This window comes from Sphaeramia orbicularis, chromosome 6, assembly GCF_902148855.1.
Source record: "Sphaeramia orbicularis chromosome 6, fSphaOr1.1, whole genome shotgun sequence".
In the NCBI taxonomy this organism is placed as follows: domain Eukaryota; kingdom Metazoa; phylum Chordata; class Actinopteri; order Kurtiformes; family Apogonidae; genus Sphaeramia; species Sphaeramia orbicularis.
In genome coordinates this window covers 7,910,087-7,929,359 of record NC_043962.1, presented here as the reverse complement: position 1 = coordinate 7,929,359, position 19,273 = coordinate 7,910,087, and the positions used below count along the sequence as shown (strand labels likewise).

At 36.9% G+C, this 19,273-nt stretch overlaps 1 protein-coding gene across 4 annotated transcripts in view; it reads right to left on the bottom strand.

Annotated features, from left to right (window-relative positions):
• Positions 1–1,444: 1,444 nt before the first annotated feature.
• Positions 1,445–19,273, bottom strand: part of LOC115420743 (protein NDRG4) — a 36,500-nt gene continuing 18,671 nt past the window's right edge. For 2 of the 4 annotated variants that reach the window (XM_030136236.1, XM_030136234.1), the window contains 13 exons: positions 14,838–14,958; positions 14,171–14,233; positions 12,936–12,996; positions 11,488–11,574; positions 10,410–10,466; positions 10,228–10,331; positions 9,057–9,113; positions 8,576–8,627; positions 6,955–7,002; positions 6,411–6,446; positions 6,006–6,057; positions 5,836–5,874; positions 1,445–2,667 (listed from right to left, as the gene is read on the bottom strand). In XM_030136236.1, coding sequence (XP_029992096.1) covers positions 2,513–2,667; positions 5,836–5,874; positions 6,006–6,057; positions 6,411–6,446; positions 6,955–7,002; positions 8,576–8,627; positions 9,057–9,113; positions 10,228–10,331; positions 10,410–10,466; positions 11,488–11,574; positions 12,936–12,996; positions 14,171–14,233; positions 14,838–14,958 — 932 coding nt within the window. In that variant the 3' untranslated portion in view covers positions 1,445–2,512. The remainder of the gene's footprint in view (positions 2,668–5,835; positions 5,875–6,005; positions 6,058–6,410; positions 6,447–6,954; positions 7,003–8,575; positions 8,628–9,056; positions 9,114–10,227; positions 10,332–10,409; positions 10,467–11,487; positions 11,575–12,935; positions 12,997–14,170; positions 14,234–14,837; positions 14,959–19,273) is intronic. The other 2 variants (XM_030136237.1, XM_030136235.1) reach the window with 1 other exon arrangement.

Below are 19,273 nucleotides of genomic sequence, written 5' to 3'. Positions count from 1 at the left end.
GAGAGTAGCACACGCCTCAGCGATTGGAAGCTACGCCCCCTACTGATGGGGGTCCGAAGGTTTGTGGTAGAAGTGGATACAGATAACAGCGACGGTACGTGGATAGTGTCAGGAGGCCCCGGTGGTCGACGGCGAATGACGGCGCTAATCTACAGCTACTTATACACGTACTATACTCATCAGATTAAGGTTAAACAGCACAAAAATACACCAAAGCCGTGGAGTCACTGTGGTGTGGAAGAGGTGTGTGTTTACAGGATGTGAATGGGAACATGTGTGTGTTCAGAAGTGCAGCTTTGGTTCGTCCATAAACTGGAGCTCAGTGACGTCTTTGGTCATGTTTATTGGCTCGGCCTCATCCCCCCCGATCCCCCCACCCCCCCGATCTGGTTTGGTTTGGGTCAGAATATGATTGTCATATTAGAGACCAGACCACAGGCAGAACCACATGAATTACACAATGATGGCGGTGGTTTCACTTTTAACCCTCCGGTATCTGACCCATACAGGTCCTAATAAAAAAAACTAAATAATATGTGTAATATGTGCAGTAGGGTACTAAAGTCAAAAGGTTTTTCATATAGTTTGTTTTTAACCATTTAAAAAAATGTTTGTATTTCATCAACTTGAGCCATAAACAAAAATACCAAATACTCCATAAGTGTCATATTTTTAACCCTGTAAATGTCATGTTTGTAATGTAAACAAATCATGTTGTATGATGCAAAGAACATTTTTTTTCAATATTCTACATAAAAATTGGATTAATTATGTTCGATTTTTTTCATCCTGGCATATGTCAGTGATTAACACAAACACTGGTTAATATACATTATTATTTTTTGTGCTCAGTTAAATGTTAAATGCTAAAATGTGTCACTCACTCAGTAGAAGGGTGTAAGTGTAGGAATTTAACATTGTTTATAATGTTAGGATTTTAGCAGATGGGTCAGAATTTTAAAAATCAATGAATTCTGACCTAAAACAAACTGTGAAAAATAAAATGACCTTTTAAAACATGTAGTCCAAAGTGTGCCTAATATGCTCACCCAGATACCGGAAGGTTAAACATCCACATTTAAAGTCTAACTAAAAATGCCCTAATATTAGGTTCTACTTCGATACGAGAATGCCCTACCATTACACATCCACATGCATATACGTGTTAATATGTACGTCCTCTAGTCTACAACCATGTGTGGATTGTCATAATACGACGACGCACGGGTTAAAGCTGCACTCGGCAACGTTGGAGGAATTTGGCTTCATATCGTTCAGATTTCAGTTCAGTGTGATTCACAACAGGAGAAGGAATAAATAAAAGATAATCACAAAAAAGAAGCACAAGAACTAAATGAACAAATGACACCTCATTTAAAGATAAAAACCTATAGTTTAGAACATTTGTTTTATATGTGGATTAAATTACATTTAGATGAATTAGGTTTTTTCTGTTTTTTTAACATGCATACTAATGTCATGTGACCAGTCATGCGACCTAATGACCCCAAACATGTACAAGTCCCATTATCTTCCATCACAATACTCAACTGATTGTCAAATGCATTGTGTTGATTTTTAACTCACTGTGTTCATGCAAAGACAGATAATTCAGTCTATGCTGCGTTTAACTCCATTCAATAAAAACTATTGTTTTGCCTGATTCTCACCGCAGCTGCAGACGCTCTAATATTAATCAACACATGGTCAACTTCTGAGCAAAAAGCCCTCGATTAACCGCGTCATCACAAAGCGCCAAAATCTATGTATGCTGATGATGAAGCTCAAAACGTTAAAGTCCGATTGGAATAAAATGTGACCGAGTGCAGCTTTAAATCGGCACCAAGCTAACGAAGCCAACTAATTCTAGAAGCTAACGGTTCATCTCTATGTGCTACAGATGCACTCAGCTACAATATGCATCATCCTGCTGTCGACCACCTTCTGGACACGCTCCCTTCCCCGCCCCCCTCCAAATGCCCCCGATGCAAAACAAAGAGAGAGATTCTGACACAATGGAAAACAACAAAATAAACGACAATATTGAAAATCCGTCCCAGTGGCACCCCCTAGCTCTTCTGTCTTTCACTTCCTAATATTACCAGAATAATGGCAGCTTATTATGACATATTGCTGTGCTGTGTTTCTTCTTTTGGGGGGGGGGGGGGGGGGGGGATAATGTGGGGGTGTTTATTTAATACAGTGCAAGCAAAAGAATGGGGAGACACTGAGCAAACGAGGATGACACGAGAACAAAACTAACTCTGTAAGTGCTGGAGCTGAGGTGGGTGTTTAAAGGTGGGGTGGGGGGTTAATAGTTAATACATATGATATTTTACAGTTGGGGGGGTGAAGACAGAGAGACCACCCCGTTTCCACCTTTCACATCTTCTTTTTTGTTCGTTTTTATTCTCATACCTGTTTGCGTTTTCGTCACCACCCCCCTCCCCCATAACCCCGCCCCTCTCTCTGCCCCCCCTCCCCCCCATCCCCTCTCTCTTTCTCCGCCCCCTCAGCAGGACACCTCCATGGTGTGGGTGACCGTGCCCACCCCCTCGGTGCTGTCGGAGTGGGTGCAGGCCCTGGAGCGCGACCCGTCCATGGAGCTGGCGCTGGTCAGGGAGGCGGTCCTGGAGCGGGTCAGGCGGGTCATACTGGCCGAGGGCACTGGAGGAGGGGGGGGGGGGTAACCGGGGGGAGAGTTAGATACTGTATGACATATGCTTGTTGTTTGTCAGAAACATGCTAATATGGAGAACTGACTGTTCCTGTTAGCAGCTGGTGAGAAGGTGACGGTGGATGTGAATGATTGTATAGATGTGTTTAAACCAGTGGTTCTCAAAGGGTCCATGACATCACAACCAGGAAGTCACACGAAGAACACAAAGAACTATCAAAGATAATCAAAGACGATCAAAGACTGACTGGAACGGAACCTGAGGAATCATGTCTACGGTCAATAAACGAAGGGATGATGAACATATGACTGTCATGTGTTCACATCTGTCTGGTCAGAATTAATGCTATAAAATCTAAACATTACTCATTATTACACATTTTGTACATTCTTGTATATTTGTATTTTTATATATTTATATTTTTTTCATCGTATGTTTCTTTTGATTTCTCTGTTTTCTAAATATATTTATTGCTTTTGTCTCCTTTTACACTGAGACTAATCCCTTGTAATAAAGTAAATGCTTCCATATATTTTGAAAGATGTAACATAACCCTCCAGTATCCAGGTGAGCGTATTATGCACACTTTGCACTTTGTTATTAAAGGTCATACTATTTTTCACAATTCGTTTTAGGTCAGAATTCAAAAGTTGATCATTTTTGCATGATCTTTTAAGTTCTGACACATCCACTAAAATCATAATACAAACTATGTTCAATTCCTACACTAACGCACTTCTACCGAGTGAGTATAAAATGCACACTGACACATTTTAGCACTTAATATTTGATCTAGAACAAAAAATAATAATGTAAATTAACCAATATTGGTGTTAATCATTGACATATGCCAGGATGAAAAAATTAAAAAATAACTAATCCAATTTTTGTGTAGAATATTGAGGGGGAAAAAAGTTTTTTTTTGTTTTTTTGCATCAAAAATAAGGTTTATTTACATTACGAACATGACATTTAAAGGGCTAAAATATTACAGTTATTGAGTATTTGGTATTTTTGTTTATGGCTCAAGTTGATGAAATACAAAAAAATGTTTAATTAAATAAATAAATAAATAAAAGTTACAAACCGTATGAAAAAAATGTCATATACCCCACTGTGCAGACTTACACACTGTCAGTGGTTAAAGGACTTCTATGAGTCGGATACCAGAGGGTTAAGTACTCATGTTCAGTAGCGTGACTGAATCCAAACTGTGCAAATGAACAGAATACGATGACAGTTTTATCAGGTCTGTTCTATTATAGGTTTGGTTTTTGTCGGAGAACCCCTGGTCCATACACATCCTCAGTACCCATCATGCACTGCAGACTTTCGGGGCTCAGTTAGTGCTTCTTAAAGCTCCATGATCTGAACTGAACCTTCCTGAAACGCCGAGCTCTGCCTTTAAGACCTCAGATAATCACCTGAAAACATGAGTGGCACGGTTCACAGCTGAATAAGAGCATGTTGTCATGGCAACAGTGGGTCAGGAAAGGGTTATAGAAGTGCTTACAACAATATAAATACAGGTTATTATCAAGGGGAAAATACACTGATCATCAGTAACATCATCCACTGACAGGAGAAGAGCTAATTATACTGATAATTTTACTGGTTCCTTTCACTGGTTGGATGTTTTAGACACCAAGTGAATATTTAGTGGTTGAATCAGTCAAATGTTTAACATAAAGAATGATTTTTAGTAATTTTGTTGGTTAGTTTGGTCAGTATTTGTTCATTTTTGTTAATTTTGTTGGTTAGTTTGGTCAGTATTTGTTCATTTTGTTCATTTGTTGGTTAGTTTGGTCAGTTTTGTCATTTTGTTGGTTAGTTTGGTCAGTATTTGTTCATTTTTGGTCATTTTGTTGGTTGCTTTGGTCAGTATTCATCATTTTGTTGGTTATTTTGGTCAGTATTTGTTTTTTGTTAATTTTTTTGGTTGGTTTTGTCAGTATTTGTTCATATTTGGTCATTTTGTTAGTTTGGTCAATATTTGTTTATATTTGGTCATTTTGTTGGCTAGTTTGGTCAGTATTTGTAGATTTCTGGTCATTTAGTTGGTTGGTTTGGTCAGTATCTGTTCATAGTTGGTCATTTTATTTTTAGTTTGGTCAGTATTGGCTTATATTTGGTCATTTTGTTGGTTAGTTTGGTCATTATTTGTTGATTTTTTGTCATTTTGTTGATTGGTTTGGTCAGTATTTGTTCATAGTTGGTCATTTTATTTTTAGTTTGGTCAGTATTTGTTCATTTTGTTGGTTGGTTTGATCAGTATTTGCTTATTTTGTTCATTTCATTGGTTTGGTCAGTATTTGTTCATTTTTGTTCATTTTGTTGGTTAGTTTGGTCAGTATTTGTTGATTTTTTGTCATTTTGTTGATTGGTTTGGTCAGTATTTGTTCATAGTTGGTCATTTTATTTTTAGTTTGGTCAGTATTTGTTCATTTTGTTGGTTGGTTTGATCAGTATTTGCTTATTTTGTTCATTTCATTGGTTTGGTCAGTATTTGTTCATTTTTGTTCATTTTGTTGGTTAGTTTGGTCAGTATTTGTTCATTTTTGGTCATTTGTAATGAGATAATCAACATTAAGACTCCTTCTCTTGTTAGTGGTAATGATGTTGTAGCTGATCTGTGAATGTGGATAATTTAAGTTTCTATCTGTTAAATAGCTGTTGTTTTTAAAAAAGTGCTTGTGTTCACATGGGCATTCAAGTATTTTTATTACAGTAATGACACAAAACACTAACACAAAACCCTCATGTGTCGCTGTTGGATGGTTCTGTTCTATTGGTTCTTAAATGTTGGTGTTTGTTAATCTCAGTCCAAAAGGCTTTGCTCAAAGCAAGCTGAAGGCCATGCAAAGAGCAACACTTCAGATGCAATGGGGGGAAGCAGGGGGGTAGCAGAGTCAGGGGGGGTTAGGAGGGTTGTATTTTTCCAAAGGAGGAAAAATTGTTTTCAGTAAAACAAAGATGGTACTTAAATAAAAGAATAAATACCAGAAATGACAGCAAAAGTAAACGTTTCATAACAGCCCAGATATTGGATTCATTCATAAAAAACCAAACATAAAACCATAAATAAATGTCCAAATGTGACTGAACAGGGCAGTAATAAGAGGTCAGAGGTCAGAGGTGAATGGGGAGGAGGAAGTACCTGGACCTCCACTCAACCTCCGATCCTTCACATACGCGACTGAGAACAGGACGAGGAAACAGAGGGAAGATTAACACAAGTCACACAACGCTCCTCCATCACACAACACACAGTATCTGTCAGAAACAACAGTAACAGTAGGACAGTGAATGCATCGTGATGGTACTTACTGTAGCCCATCCCCTGGAGGAAGTACTTGAAGGCTTCAGTCAACTTTCCAGGCTGAAAAAAAAACACCACAAGTTTATTTGACTTTAACTGACAAACACAGACTTTGAACACAACTGTAAGGTTTTAAAAACATGAATATGAACATGAATACAATTAACCTTCCAGTGTCCGAGTGAGCGTACTATGCAGACTTTGCACTTCATGTTGTAAAAGGTCATTATTTTTCCCAAAGACAATATTACTATAGAAACTACCATAAGTAATAATAATGGATTAGATTTATCTGGTGCTTAATTATTTTGCGTACTCAAAGCACTTACTTTAAAGTTAACTTGACTTTAAGTTAGAGTTAACTTGAATTGTAGTATTAGTACATATATACAAATACATGTGGGTACTCTTACCTGTGTGAGTTGTGGGAGTCCACCAGAGTCGGCCATCTGTCACAAGAATAAAACACAAACAATAAATAAAAAAAACACTGAATATTTGACCATTCTTCATTTATTAGATTTCTATCTTTAAAGTTCATATTGTAATATTTACATTGGTTCATTTAATTTCAGTATAAAGTGTATAAATGGCGGTTTAAATAAAATCATTGATAAAAGGTTTGACACATGGGACTTATTTACATATTGGTTGTTTCATACATTTGGTTTTTGACTAAAATATGTGTTTTTAATGAATTTATGAGAATATTTGTGGAATTATCAACAAAATGACATTGGTAAAATGTAAAAACTCAATTCTACATACATATATTGGTTACTTCAATATCAAATATCTGGTATTTATTAGAAAATTAAAGTAACAGAATGACTTTATTTTAACTATTAGAGTAAATGACCATCGTAGTACTGTATGTTGTGTACATCAGGAAAAAAACTGGTATTCTGTGGAAAACTAGAGTTGATTCTTTGTGTGTAAAGGGTTCAGGTGGTTTACCTTTAGGAAGGTGGTGTTGGTCGGGTCCAGTTTGGAATTACACTCAACCTGGAGAAAATAAACAAAACAACAACAACAACAACAACAGGACAAGTCATTGAACTGGAAAAGCAGCAGCAGCAACAACCACTACCATGTACTATACGTACATGTACTGCAGTCCATCCATCCATCTATCCATCCATATGTGTGTACTCCCATATGTTTGCTGTACTAGTGTGAGTGAATGTGACCCAGATACTGCAGCACTGCAGAGATGAGTCACTGAGGCAGCGCTGCAGCACAGATGTAAACACACACAGCACACGTAGCCATAGCCACACACACACACACACACACACACACACACACACACACACACACAACATATAAAAACACACAACAACATAGCACCAACAGGGCTGAACACACACTCTAGTGGTTTACATCTGTGTTAAATCTTTAATCCTTCCATAAGTCAGCCTGTTAACCCTCAAATATGACACATCTATTACTGTTGAGTTGGAGTTGTGGAATGTGACAGTAAATGTGTTGTTATCTGATATCCAGTCTCATATCTGTGATTTTCAGTCTCATATCTGTGATATTCAGTCTCATATCTGTGATTTTCAGTCTCATATCTGTGATTTTCAGTCTCATATCTGTGATATTCAGTCTCATATCTGTGATTTTCAGTCTCATATCTGTGATTTTCAGTCTCATATCTGTGATATTCAGTCTCACATCTGTGATTTTCAGTCTCATTTCTGTGATTTTCAGTCTGATTTCTGTGATATTCAGTTTTAATTTTAATGAATCATATGAATCAGGGTCAACTGCAGCAGATTCAAGTGGTCAGAATTATTCCATGACCTGTATCTGTCTGATCCAATAACACCACTTCCTCTCAGTCCAACAGGCGTTTATATAACCCCCCCCCCCATAGGCTGACTTAACTTAACACATGCAGCAGATTCACTGGTGCAGAAGTCGCCCCCCCCCCCCAAGAGAACACAGTCACACCTATATTATAACAGACATGACTCATGCAGAATGCCCCCCCCCCCCCTTCATGAAATCCCTCCAGTTGTAGGTCAGGACCAATGATTGGGTCCAGTTGGTTCTTCTATTACTGTTTCTGGGTCAAGACTTGGAGCTTTACACTGTTATCCAGGTGAGCATATTATGAACACTTTGTACTTCATATTATAAAAAGTCAGATTATTTTTCATTATTTGTTTTAGGTCAGAATTCAAAAGTTGTTCATTTTTGCCTGATTTTTTAAAATCCGGATCCATTCAATAAACTGGTGAAACATTGTGACATTATTACTACAGATGAAGCAGCAGGGGGACTGAGTCACATGGACACAGATGGACAGACAGACAGACAGACAGACAGACAGACAGACAGAAAGATAGACAGACACTGTCCCTAGACGAACATGATGATGAATGACCTGGTTCTGTTTCCATTAAACCAGGACAAACTGTCATTAAGAGGATACATACAACAAGAATAAAACAGTGAAGAAGAAGAAGAAAAAAAGAAGAAAAAGGAGGAGGAGGAGATGATGAAAAGGAACCTATTTAATGATCAGTTGAAGGAGGAAATGGATGAAAAGGACTAATCAAACACTCACCACTCCCTCCTCAGCTGGAGCGTTGTCTCCAACAACCAGCATCACCGGACACCTACACAACAAACACACACAGAACACACATTAACCCTTTACACACATATCCAGCAACGTTTCAGCCAGACAAAGGTTTACTTCACTCTTTTATTCATCTGTTCCTTCTCTCTTGAACCTCATGTATTGTTTTCATCTTGTCGGATCATTTTCAGTGTTTTATCTTCTGTTTTCTTTTCATCTCGTTCCATCTCCATTATTTCCCTCTCGTCTCGTTGCATCATTTTCATCATGGAGGTGGTTTGGATCCTGTTTTTGTCTTATCTTTTCCATCACTGTCTTCTTCTTTGGTCTTATTACGTGTTCTCAGTCTTTTTCCTGTTGCTATTTCTTCTGTATTTGTTAGTGTTCCATTCATTCAGGTTCAACTGTGAGTAATAATTCCCATTAAATGTATTCAAACTAAACTAACTGTGAATGTCCAACTTACTTCAGAGTCTTGGCGTTGAGCGCTGTCCCACTTCGGTTCATCTCCAAATCCCTCCGACTGATAAAGACAATAAATGACCCATGGTTATCCTTCCAGTATCCAGGTAAGCATATTACGCACACTTTCCACTTCATAGCATTTAAGGTCATGTTATTTTTTACAATTTGTTTTAGGTCAGAATTCAAAAGTTGCTCATTTTTGCAGGATTTTTTAAATTCTGACCCATCCACTAAAATCATCACATAATAAACACTGTTAAATTCCTACACTAACACCCTTCTACCAAGTGAGTACAAAATGCACACTGACACATTTTAACAACATTTGACCTAGAACAAAAAAATAACAATGTATATTAACCAACTAGTGTGTTGATTGTGCGATAGTGTGTTGATTCTAGATGTGGTCGTTTTCATGCTGGGCAGAGCTGACTTTTGGGAAAAGATGTGAGTCTATATTTTATAAGTTCTGACATAAAAATTGTTTGTAAATCATTTGTTAAAATTTAAACGACAATTAATATCACAATCAATATCTTGCGACTGAAATTAGTAAATGCATCGTTCCTGTTTTTAACTTCATTTCCCATCATGCAGTGTGGTACTGCACTTCCTGTCAACCGTTATGGGCATAGCAACATGACTGTAAGGCTATTGTACTCCAAAATTACTAATATTTCCCTAAGTATTGGTCCTATCAACTTGCTGTTTTCACTAGTCTGTTCAATGAACAAAAAATACATAAGTAGGACAAACTGCAGCAGTCAGCTCTGTAGGGATTTAATGTAATGCCCACGACACACACACAAACAGAGTCCAGTTCCCTTTTATAATATAGATGTTGGTGTTAATCATTGACGTATGACAGGATGGAAGAAAAAAAAAAATCCAATTTTTAAGTAGAATATTGGGGAAAAAAGTTTGTGTTTTTTTTTTGCTCAAAAAATATGGTTTTACATTACAAACATGGCATTTAAAGGGTTAAAAACATAACAGTTTTTGAGTATTTGGTATTTTTGTTTATTTACATAACATTTACATTATATACTATGGCACTGTGCAGACTACGTGCTTTTGCAGATTAGTAGGACCTCTATGGGTGTGATACCGGAGGATTAAAAAGCTGCACATTGAGTTAGTTTGTGCTTGAATGAATGGTGAATGGGTTTTACCTGTTGTACATGTTCCAGAAGAGCTGCAGGTTAAACTGGTTGATGTTGTTGTTGATCTGTTGTCGGTAAGTCTGCACCAGCTCTGTGTTATTCATCAGCTCCTCCTGAACATCAGACAACAGCAGCGTCAGTTTAACATGTTCAAACGCAGATGCGTGGTTTCACATGAACAGGACATGTACCTGGCTGAAAAGATGAGGCAGGACGGTATCAGGCAGAGTACTGGTCAGCCCCGACAGCTGAGGGGAAAACACAGGATTAGTTTAGGATTAAAGTTTAATACCAAGAAAATCAGCTCTGGATACATGTTACGACAAAACAAATCCAGAAAAAGGTATTGGCCGAAACTACTGGTTGGATTCGAAATGAATTCGACCAGTAGTTTTAGAGAGGATGGTTGAAATCTAGACATTGGTGCCTTGACTGATACCCTTCAAGGTCACTCAAGGTCAAAGGTCATGAACCCAAATCAAAGTCATATATGACTTCCTATCAGTGCTCAACAGTAACTATATTGATATCTGTAACCATTTCCATGTAATAAACCATCAAAATATGGACCACCAGAAGTACATACTTTGTAGACACGAGTCGCTTTTCCACTGACCCACAAATTGTGCAAATATAACTTGCATGTAAAAATTTATCTAATGGAAAAACGACAATTTTGCCACAAGTCTCATTTTTCGATTAAAAGTTTTTGAGCTGGCAAGAGGTGGTTTTTCGGGCGCAGTATATCACGCAAAACTGCAATGGAAAGAGTTTTCTATGCAACTACAGTCAGGTGAATTAAAAAAACGATGTTGACGTACGTTACAACAAGCGAAGAAGAAGAAGAAACATGTCGTGGTATGTGTGGACACACCAGGAAACCCAGTCATTTTTTAAATTTAGTACGAGATAGAGGGGTAATATATAATAATAACGAATATATCTGTAAATCAACGCCATATTTACATTCGTTGCCATGTTTATGGAATGATTTATCATGTCATCTCACGATAATAAATAAACAAATCATCGCATTTGTGATTTAATGGAAAAACTGACATTACGCACTTCTGGTTTTTCGACATTTAGTAAAAAACGGAAAAGGTTTGCGCAGATGTCCAATGGAAAAGTGACTATCGTCCAGAAGAAGCTACATCTAAAATTTAAAACAAATCCAACCAGTGGTATTGTAGAAGACACAGTGCTTCCACATTAGCTCATGGCCGATCGTTCACTGAGATAAAAAACCTCCTGCACTTGGATCAGTACCTTGGTGGCGGCCCAGTCGATCCATCCTTTACCGTTGGGGTCGATGTTAAGCAGAACCAAACCCTCGACCAGGTCCGGGAAGATCAGCTGAGGACAAAGAACAGACAGAAAACACCTCATTTGACTTAAACCAGACCAGTATAGAAGATGACGGACGTTTCCTCCCGTTGCGAAAGTATGAAAACGAAATGAATTCTGGGTAGATTATCAGGATAAGTGGGAATTAACTTGTTCTTAAAGAAAAAAGGTGAAATATTTTCAGTTTTTGAGAGTTAACCATCGTTTTACTGGTAGGAGATGCACTCCACTGAGTCATTTTACACTAAACTAGATGTTACTTTACTGTCTTTACACCAAACTGCAGGTTTCTTGACTTGTGAAATTAACTTTTGAGTTAGACATTGTAGCTGCAAATGCAACAAGATCGAAAAATTATTTGTCTCTTCATATTTCTTCCAAAGTTTCATCCCATGAGACAGAACATCAGCTCTCCATTAGCAAACTAGTTGAGCAGCCACAAGATATAAGCCTTTTCTGGTTGATTTTATCTGTTTTGGAATTTTTTTTGTATGTTGTTGCCGCTTCTGTGGTTGTTTTTGTATTGTGCAGTTTGAGATTTGGGGTCAAATGTAAAGTGTGTTACAAATAAAATTTATTGTTATTATTATTATTATTATTATTATTACAACAAATCATCACTAGCCATTAGCTATAGTTAGCATTAGCCAGTGAAGCTAAGTTATGCTAACAGGATGCGTAAACTAGAAAAACAGCCTGAATAAAAGAAATGGACATCAATGCTCATGTTTTTTTGGGTTTTAGTTTTATAAAAGCTGGTGAAAATCAAGGGATGAAACTCGCTGAGCTAATGCTAACATGAAAACATCCACCATTCTGTTAACACTGTTGTTAAATATCATCAGGTCATTCCAGGAACTCGATGACTTTGAACACATATTTCAACACATAACAGTAATGCCAGATTCATCTAATTAGCATTGTCACAACAACAGACTATAATGTGATACTGAATCATGCTAACATCAATATAAATATTGTTAAAAATGATTCAGTAAAATAAATGACAGATTCTCTTTTAGATTTCCAGCTTCTGCCTGTCTTTCTGTGCTTTGTTTTTTGTGTTTTGCTGTTGAAAACACAGCAGTTTTCCCCCCAGTGGGATCAATAGTCATATCTTATCTTATCTTATCTTATCTTATCTTATCTTATCTTATCTTATCTTATCTAAAGAAGCTAATTAACGCCAACAGCTCGTGCATTGAAATTAAATGACAGTAAACTTTGGATTCGTCATCAGTTTGACTTCTTAACCACAGGAAGAGTAAACGTATCTGTTTTATTCAATAAACAGAAGCTCTGAGGGTCTGATTCAGTTGACACATGCTCCTGAATCTGAGGAAGCAGCAAAGAATCACAACAACACTTACAGCAAATTTGGCCAGAACGTACGCTCCAGCTCCGACGCCGATTCCAACGATGCTCTTGAATCTAAAAAATGCAGATTATGGATTCATTAGATGCACCATTTTAAAGCTAAAGCAGAATGAACCTTTGAAAACATGTAATAGTTTGGAGAGATATGGAGTTATTTCTGCCCTCAGTGACACAGAATGGTGTTGTTGGCGGTGCAGGATCAAATCCACGTTTGTACAGAATCCGTTGTCATCTCAGCTTCATGTCCAGGATAGAATTACCTCCAGTTTGCAGTTAAACCCCCCAGTGTTTCAGAGTTTCCTACTCTGATACGAAACAAAGGGACTCATGGACTGAACTATCTACTGAAAACACACTGTTCTGTTATTCTATACAAGGTGTGACATTTACTGACTGTTGAAAAATATGTTAGTGTTGGTGTAAAAACGGAACTATTATGATTATTATTAACCCTTAGATGCATAAATGGATCAAAATGACCCGGTGAGGTTTTTTATTAAGAGTATCTTTGTAATAAAAAGTTATTATTTCATACTCCAGGTATTTCTCAAAAAACATGTTATCAGCATCATATTTACCTTTTTAACTTAACTTTTATAGATTTTATGTAATTGTAGTTTTTGGATAACTTATCCAAGCTTCCACAGGTGGGTAAAAACAACCCACATTCAATTACTATAGAATTACATCTGAACCTTTGATTCATTCAACAGCAAATCCAAAGGACTCACTCTCATTAAATGCATGCTGACATTGTTTCATTGGTATTTTATACTAAATATTATATACTATATATACTTTGCTTTTCAAATGTTCAAAATATAAAAAAAAGCATTTTGAAATGTGTTAAAAATGTAAAAATAAATAAATAATAATAATAACTATTTCACACATGAAATCATTCTTTTGACCAAAATATAAGACAGATGATTATTTTGAACATGATAAAATGACCAAAGAGTCAAAAAAAACACATTGATTTAAACTTGGGTCATTTTGACCCATTTATGTTAAACTGGAGGGTCCACACACTCAGGCATCGAAAGGTTAAAAACTGAACTATTATTTTTAACGCAATACTTGACATCTGTAGAAACCAAAACTCTGCTTCATCTGCATGTTGAATGAAACTAGGGCAGGATGTTTCAGCATTAAAACACCGTGTGTGTTTTATAATCCTCTGTAGAACATGTGGAACACATGTGTGATGTGAATAAAAAGCACTGACCCAAAGTGCTGCACCACGGTGGGTAACATCCCAGCCAACTGGTCCATGGTCGGGTACTGGTACCTGTAGAGACCAACCACAGGATGACATCATCACTGCATCACATGACCAATGTGCAACAAAAAGTTTAATTAGCTTCATAATACTGACCCATTAATTATAATCATTTATTAATGCTAAACTTTTTCACTATATTACCACTTTATAGACCTGGACTGTCAAACTATGAGTTCAGGTTCCACATTCAGACTGATATGATCTAAAGTGGGCCAAAACCAGTAAAATAATAACACGATACCATATAAATAATAACAAATACAAACTTATCTCTTTGTTTGTAGTAAAAAAGTAAAATGACATTGTGAATATATAAGTAATAAGCAATATAAGTATGTAAATACTACTACTACTACTACTACTACTACTAATAATAATATATTATTATTATTATTATTATAAAAAGATGAAACAATAACAGAACTAATTTGAAGTTTACTTTGACCTCTGTTCATTTTCTGTGGTTAATTTATGTCTCGTCTGTAAAAGTCAGTCATCATCAGTCGTGTATGTGTGTGTATATAACCTACAGATAATAAATATATCTTCATTTATCCTGTTTATTATGTTTTTTCTGTTGTCTTTTGTGTGTGTGATGCATATTCTTTACCCCTGTGGCATCTGCGACGCTCCAACCTGTTGACCCGGAGCATCAACGTGACAAACCACAAAGTGTTTGGTGATCTCCTGCATGTCGTCATTATTGAAGAAGGAGTTGAAGCAAAGCTTGTCTGTAGACAGAGACAGGAGAGGACATGAGATGGACATGAGACAGACGTAGACATGAGGAACGTGTTCATATTCAGTACCAACTACACGCAGAGACGCTCATAAATGACCATCTGTTCATCTGACGCTCAGCCAGAACAGACTTTTTTCACTCTAAAACAGACAAACATTAGTATTTGTCATTATTTCTCTGTTATTATTTTAATGGTTCTGATCCACTTTAGATCATATCGGTCTGAATGTGGAACCTGAACTAAAATGATGGGACTGGACTCTTTGGCGTCCGGTTTTGGGCCACGGGCCATATGTTTGACACCCCTAGGTTCAAGGGTTAAAGTAAACATAGAAAGGAATCCTTTCCGTCTGAGGTCTGATTTAATGGAGCTGATAAATAAAACATAACTGTGTCTTAAATGTGTTCCATCTGCACATACAGATCAAATCTAAATACGTTTCCATCAGCTCTAAAAAACCAAACATGAGTCGGTCAGCTGTCAGATTCAGATGTTTTCCAGTCTGGTTCAGGTTCTGGTTCAGATGAAGGATGTGCTGTATTGTCATCCTCCATCGTACTGCGTCTGTGATTAGTCTGAATGTGGTGAGGAGGATGAAGATGATGATGATGATCCTCCACCCGTTTATTTTCACTGAGGATTTATATAAAGCCACTGTAACGTCCACGTTGACCTACTTTTGCGTCCACATGTATCGGACTCACATACTTTATTTCTGCCTCGGGCTCAGTTCAACGGCTTTAATTAAATGGACTAATTAGTAAAACGAGTGAGACAGAGATGAAAATATGAAAAAGAAAAGGTTTGGAAGGTGATGAACACAAACAGAAATATGGACAATATTTTTCACAGGTTCCCTTGGGGTGGTGCTGACTCCTGGGTCTTATCCACTTCCCCTTCATCTTCATCTTCATCATCATCATCATCATCATCATCATCATCATTGTCTTCATCATCTTCATCGTCATCATCACCACCATTATCATCATCATCATAATCTTCATTATCATCTTCTTCATTGTCTTCATCATCACCACCATCACCACCATCATCATCAGCATTATCATCATTATCATCATCACCATCTTCATCATCATCTTCTTCATTGTCTTCATCATCCTCATCATCACCATCTTCATCATTTTCTTCATTGTCTTCATCATCTTCATCACCAACACCATCATCTTCTTCATCATCATCATCACCACCACCATTATCATCATCATCACCATCTTCATTATCATCTTCTTCATCTTCATCACTACCACCACCATCATCATCATCATCATCACCATCTTCTTCATTATTTTCATCATCTTCATCATCACCACCATCACCATTATCATCATCACCATCTTCATCATCATCTTCTTCATTGTCTTTATCATCTTCATCATCACCACCATTATCATCATCATCTTCTTCCTTGTCTTTATCATCTTCATCATCACCACCATTATCATCATCATCGTCATCATCATCTTCTTCATTGTCTTTATCACCTTCATCAACACTACCAACACCCTCATCTTCAGTACCACTATCATCTTCATCATCACCACCAACACCAATACCACCATCATCTTCCTCTCCTCCATATTTTATGTTCTGTACATTACTTCCTGAGCGCTGACCTCTTTTCCCTCTGTTCGTTTTAACACCACTCAGCCTATTTCATGTCCTTTCCATCATCCGTGATTGTGCTGCAGTTCACTTCTTTACCTGCTGCCATTGAATACTAATAACCCTGTGAGGCTGAGCTGCAGCTAAATATATATTTATATTTAACCCATAAAGACCTGAACATCCACAGCCTGATAGAAAAACGGACAAAATAATAAATAACGTGAAAACATACACAAATAATCAACCAAAATTTTTTTAAAAAAGCAACAAAATGACCAAAAACAGGCAAAGTGATCAATAAAATGAATTGAACTGAAAAAAAATAAAACCAAAATATGCCCGGACCTCAACAAAATTAAAGGAAAAAAATCATAAAACAGGCAAGAAAATGAACAGAATTGAAGAAAAAATAAGAAAATAGGCAACGCAAAATAAGCAACAAAATAAACAACTAATACAATAACAACTAAAAATGAACAAAATAAGGCTGTAGGCGTTTGTTTTTATGTTCAGTTAATGATAGATTTAACTGAAGGCCTGTGTCTGCAGTCGTCCTCCTCCTCTTCCTCTTCCTCCTCCTCCTCCTCCCATCAATGCGGCGCTGCATCCCCATTAGCCCCGCCCACCTCCCGCTGCAGGACGGGGATGTTTTTCTGACCTACATTTCATCGATGCTTCTCAAACTCACCCTTTTCCTTCTTCATCTCCTCCTCTTTTCTATTTTGGGATCAGCTCTGCACCTCCTCCTCCTCCTCTTTCTCCTTCATCACCTCCTCCTCTCTTTGTTTTCATCTCCTGCTGTTACCGCCGTCCTCATCCTACGCACATATATTATTATCCCTGCCTTTATTAAGTCACTGAGCCCTCGGCTTCTATTCAGCACCGCTAAAAACAGATGATTTTACTGCCATGATGTTGGGTTGAATATGTCGGTGCCACAGTTAACATGAGACAATGACCTGATGAACAGATACGGTCAGATTTAGGAGGATGGGACTGCACATACTGGGATATAATACTCATCATTATGTTTTCATAAATGAGGTCAGAGTCATAAAAGGATTGTGCAGCTTTTGTCAATGTAAAACCAGTGGAAATGCATCAAAAATATGAAGTGGACGGTGGAATTCACTGCAAACTCTGCTTTTGCATTGATATAAATGAGAGAATATTCATATGTTCAATGCCACATCAGCCATTTTCTGTAAAAAAAAAACAAACAAACCAAAAACAGATCAACATAAACAAAGTTAGCTGAAATCTAAAACTAACCTCTGATTCAACTTCCCTATTTCTATAGTTATTTGAGTTTGTGACACTATATATATGGGCCAGAACACAGTAATGTCCCATCAGACAGCGAACTTTAATTGATTGTCATCCCAACATTTATTTCAATATAAAGTAAAAATATTTAATGTTTAATTTTAATGTTTAATTGTTTTATATTCATATACCTGTGTGTTGAACCTGCTTTTTATCCGTTTTTAATGTGTTTGGTTTCTGTTTTTATCTTCTGTATGTAAAGTGTCTTTCAGTTCCATGAAAAGCACTATACAAATAAAATGTATTACTATTATTATTATTATTATTATTATTATTATTATTATTATTAATAAAGTAGCTTCTTGTTTTGGATAATCCCTTATGGTCAAACTAAAACAAAAATGAATTTAAAAGTAAAAATGTAAGTCGTTAGGCAACACTAATCTGTCAAATTGTCTCTAAAATATCCTTTCAAAGAGATTTCGAATACCATGTTTTGACCCATATATATATGTTAGGGCCGTCAAAATTAACGCATTAACACAGATTAATTCATCATCATGATTAATCTGATTAAAATTTTAACATAATTAACCCATCTGCAGCAGAATGACTCTGAGCGTCTCTGCTAACACATTTGGGTCAGTTTGTCCACGTAGAGTTAGCGTCACACATGAACAAATGGTCAGTTGATCCGGTAGTGACAGGCAGCAGAACCAACCCATAAAGATGGAAGACGCTAAACTGCACGTTGACCCTCCAGATGGAAATATGAAGACAAAAAAAAAAACAAGACGGAACAGTTGACCCACATAAAGTATTCTACACACTTTGTAGGAAGGAGTTTTCTTTTTACCGAAGCACTTCCAGTTTCAAATGCCACATGAGCACCAAGTATACATTAGTCAGGGATTCTGCTAGCACTTTGGCTAACGCATCGCCCAGCTTGTGACAAACATGTTAAGTGCATATATATTCCCTTCTTTGTTGAGTCTGTGTGCTCATGCAAAATGAAATGCGACTAATAGATTAAAAAGGAGTGATATTTAATCGTGATTAATCAAAATTAATCCATAGCAACCCTGCGATTAATCTGATGAAAACTTTCAATCGTTTGACAGCACTAATATATATATTATAATATATATATATATCATCATAATATATATCATTATATCTTCTGGAAAGCGGTTCCGCAGCATCCGATGCAGGACCACCAGGTTCTACTACAGCTTTTTACCCGTAGCCATCAGGCTGCAGAACTCTTAACTGGTCCCTGCTGTAGATGGTGCAGATTTCGATAACTGCCATATTTTACTCCTGCTGCATTTTCTCTTTTTAAACACTGCTGCATTTTATTCCTGCTCCTTTGCACACATGTACATACATTTTTAATAACTGTATAGTAGTA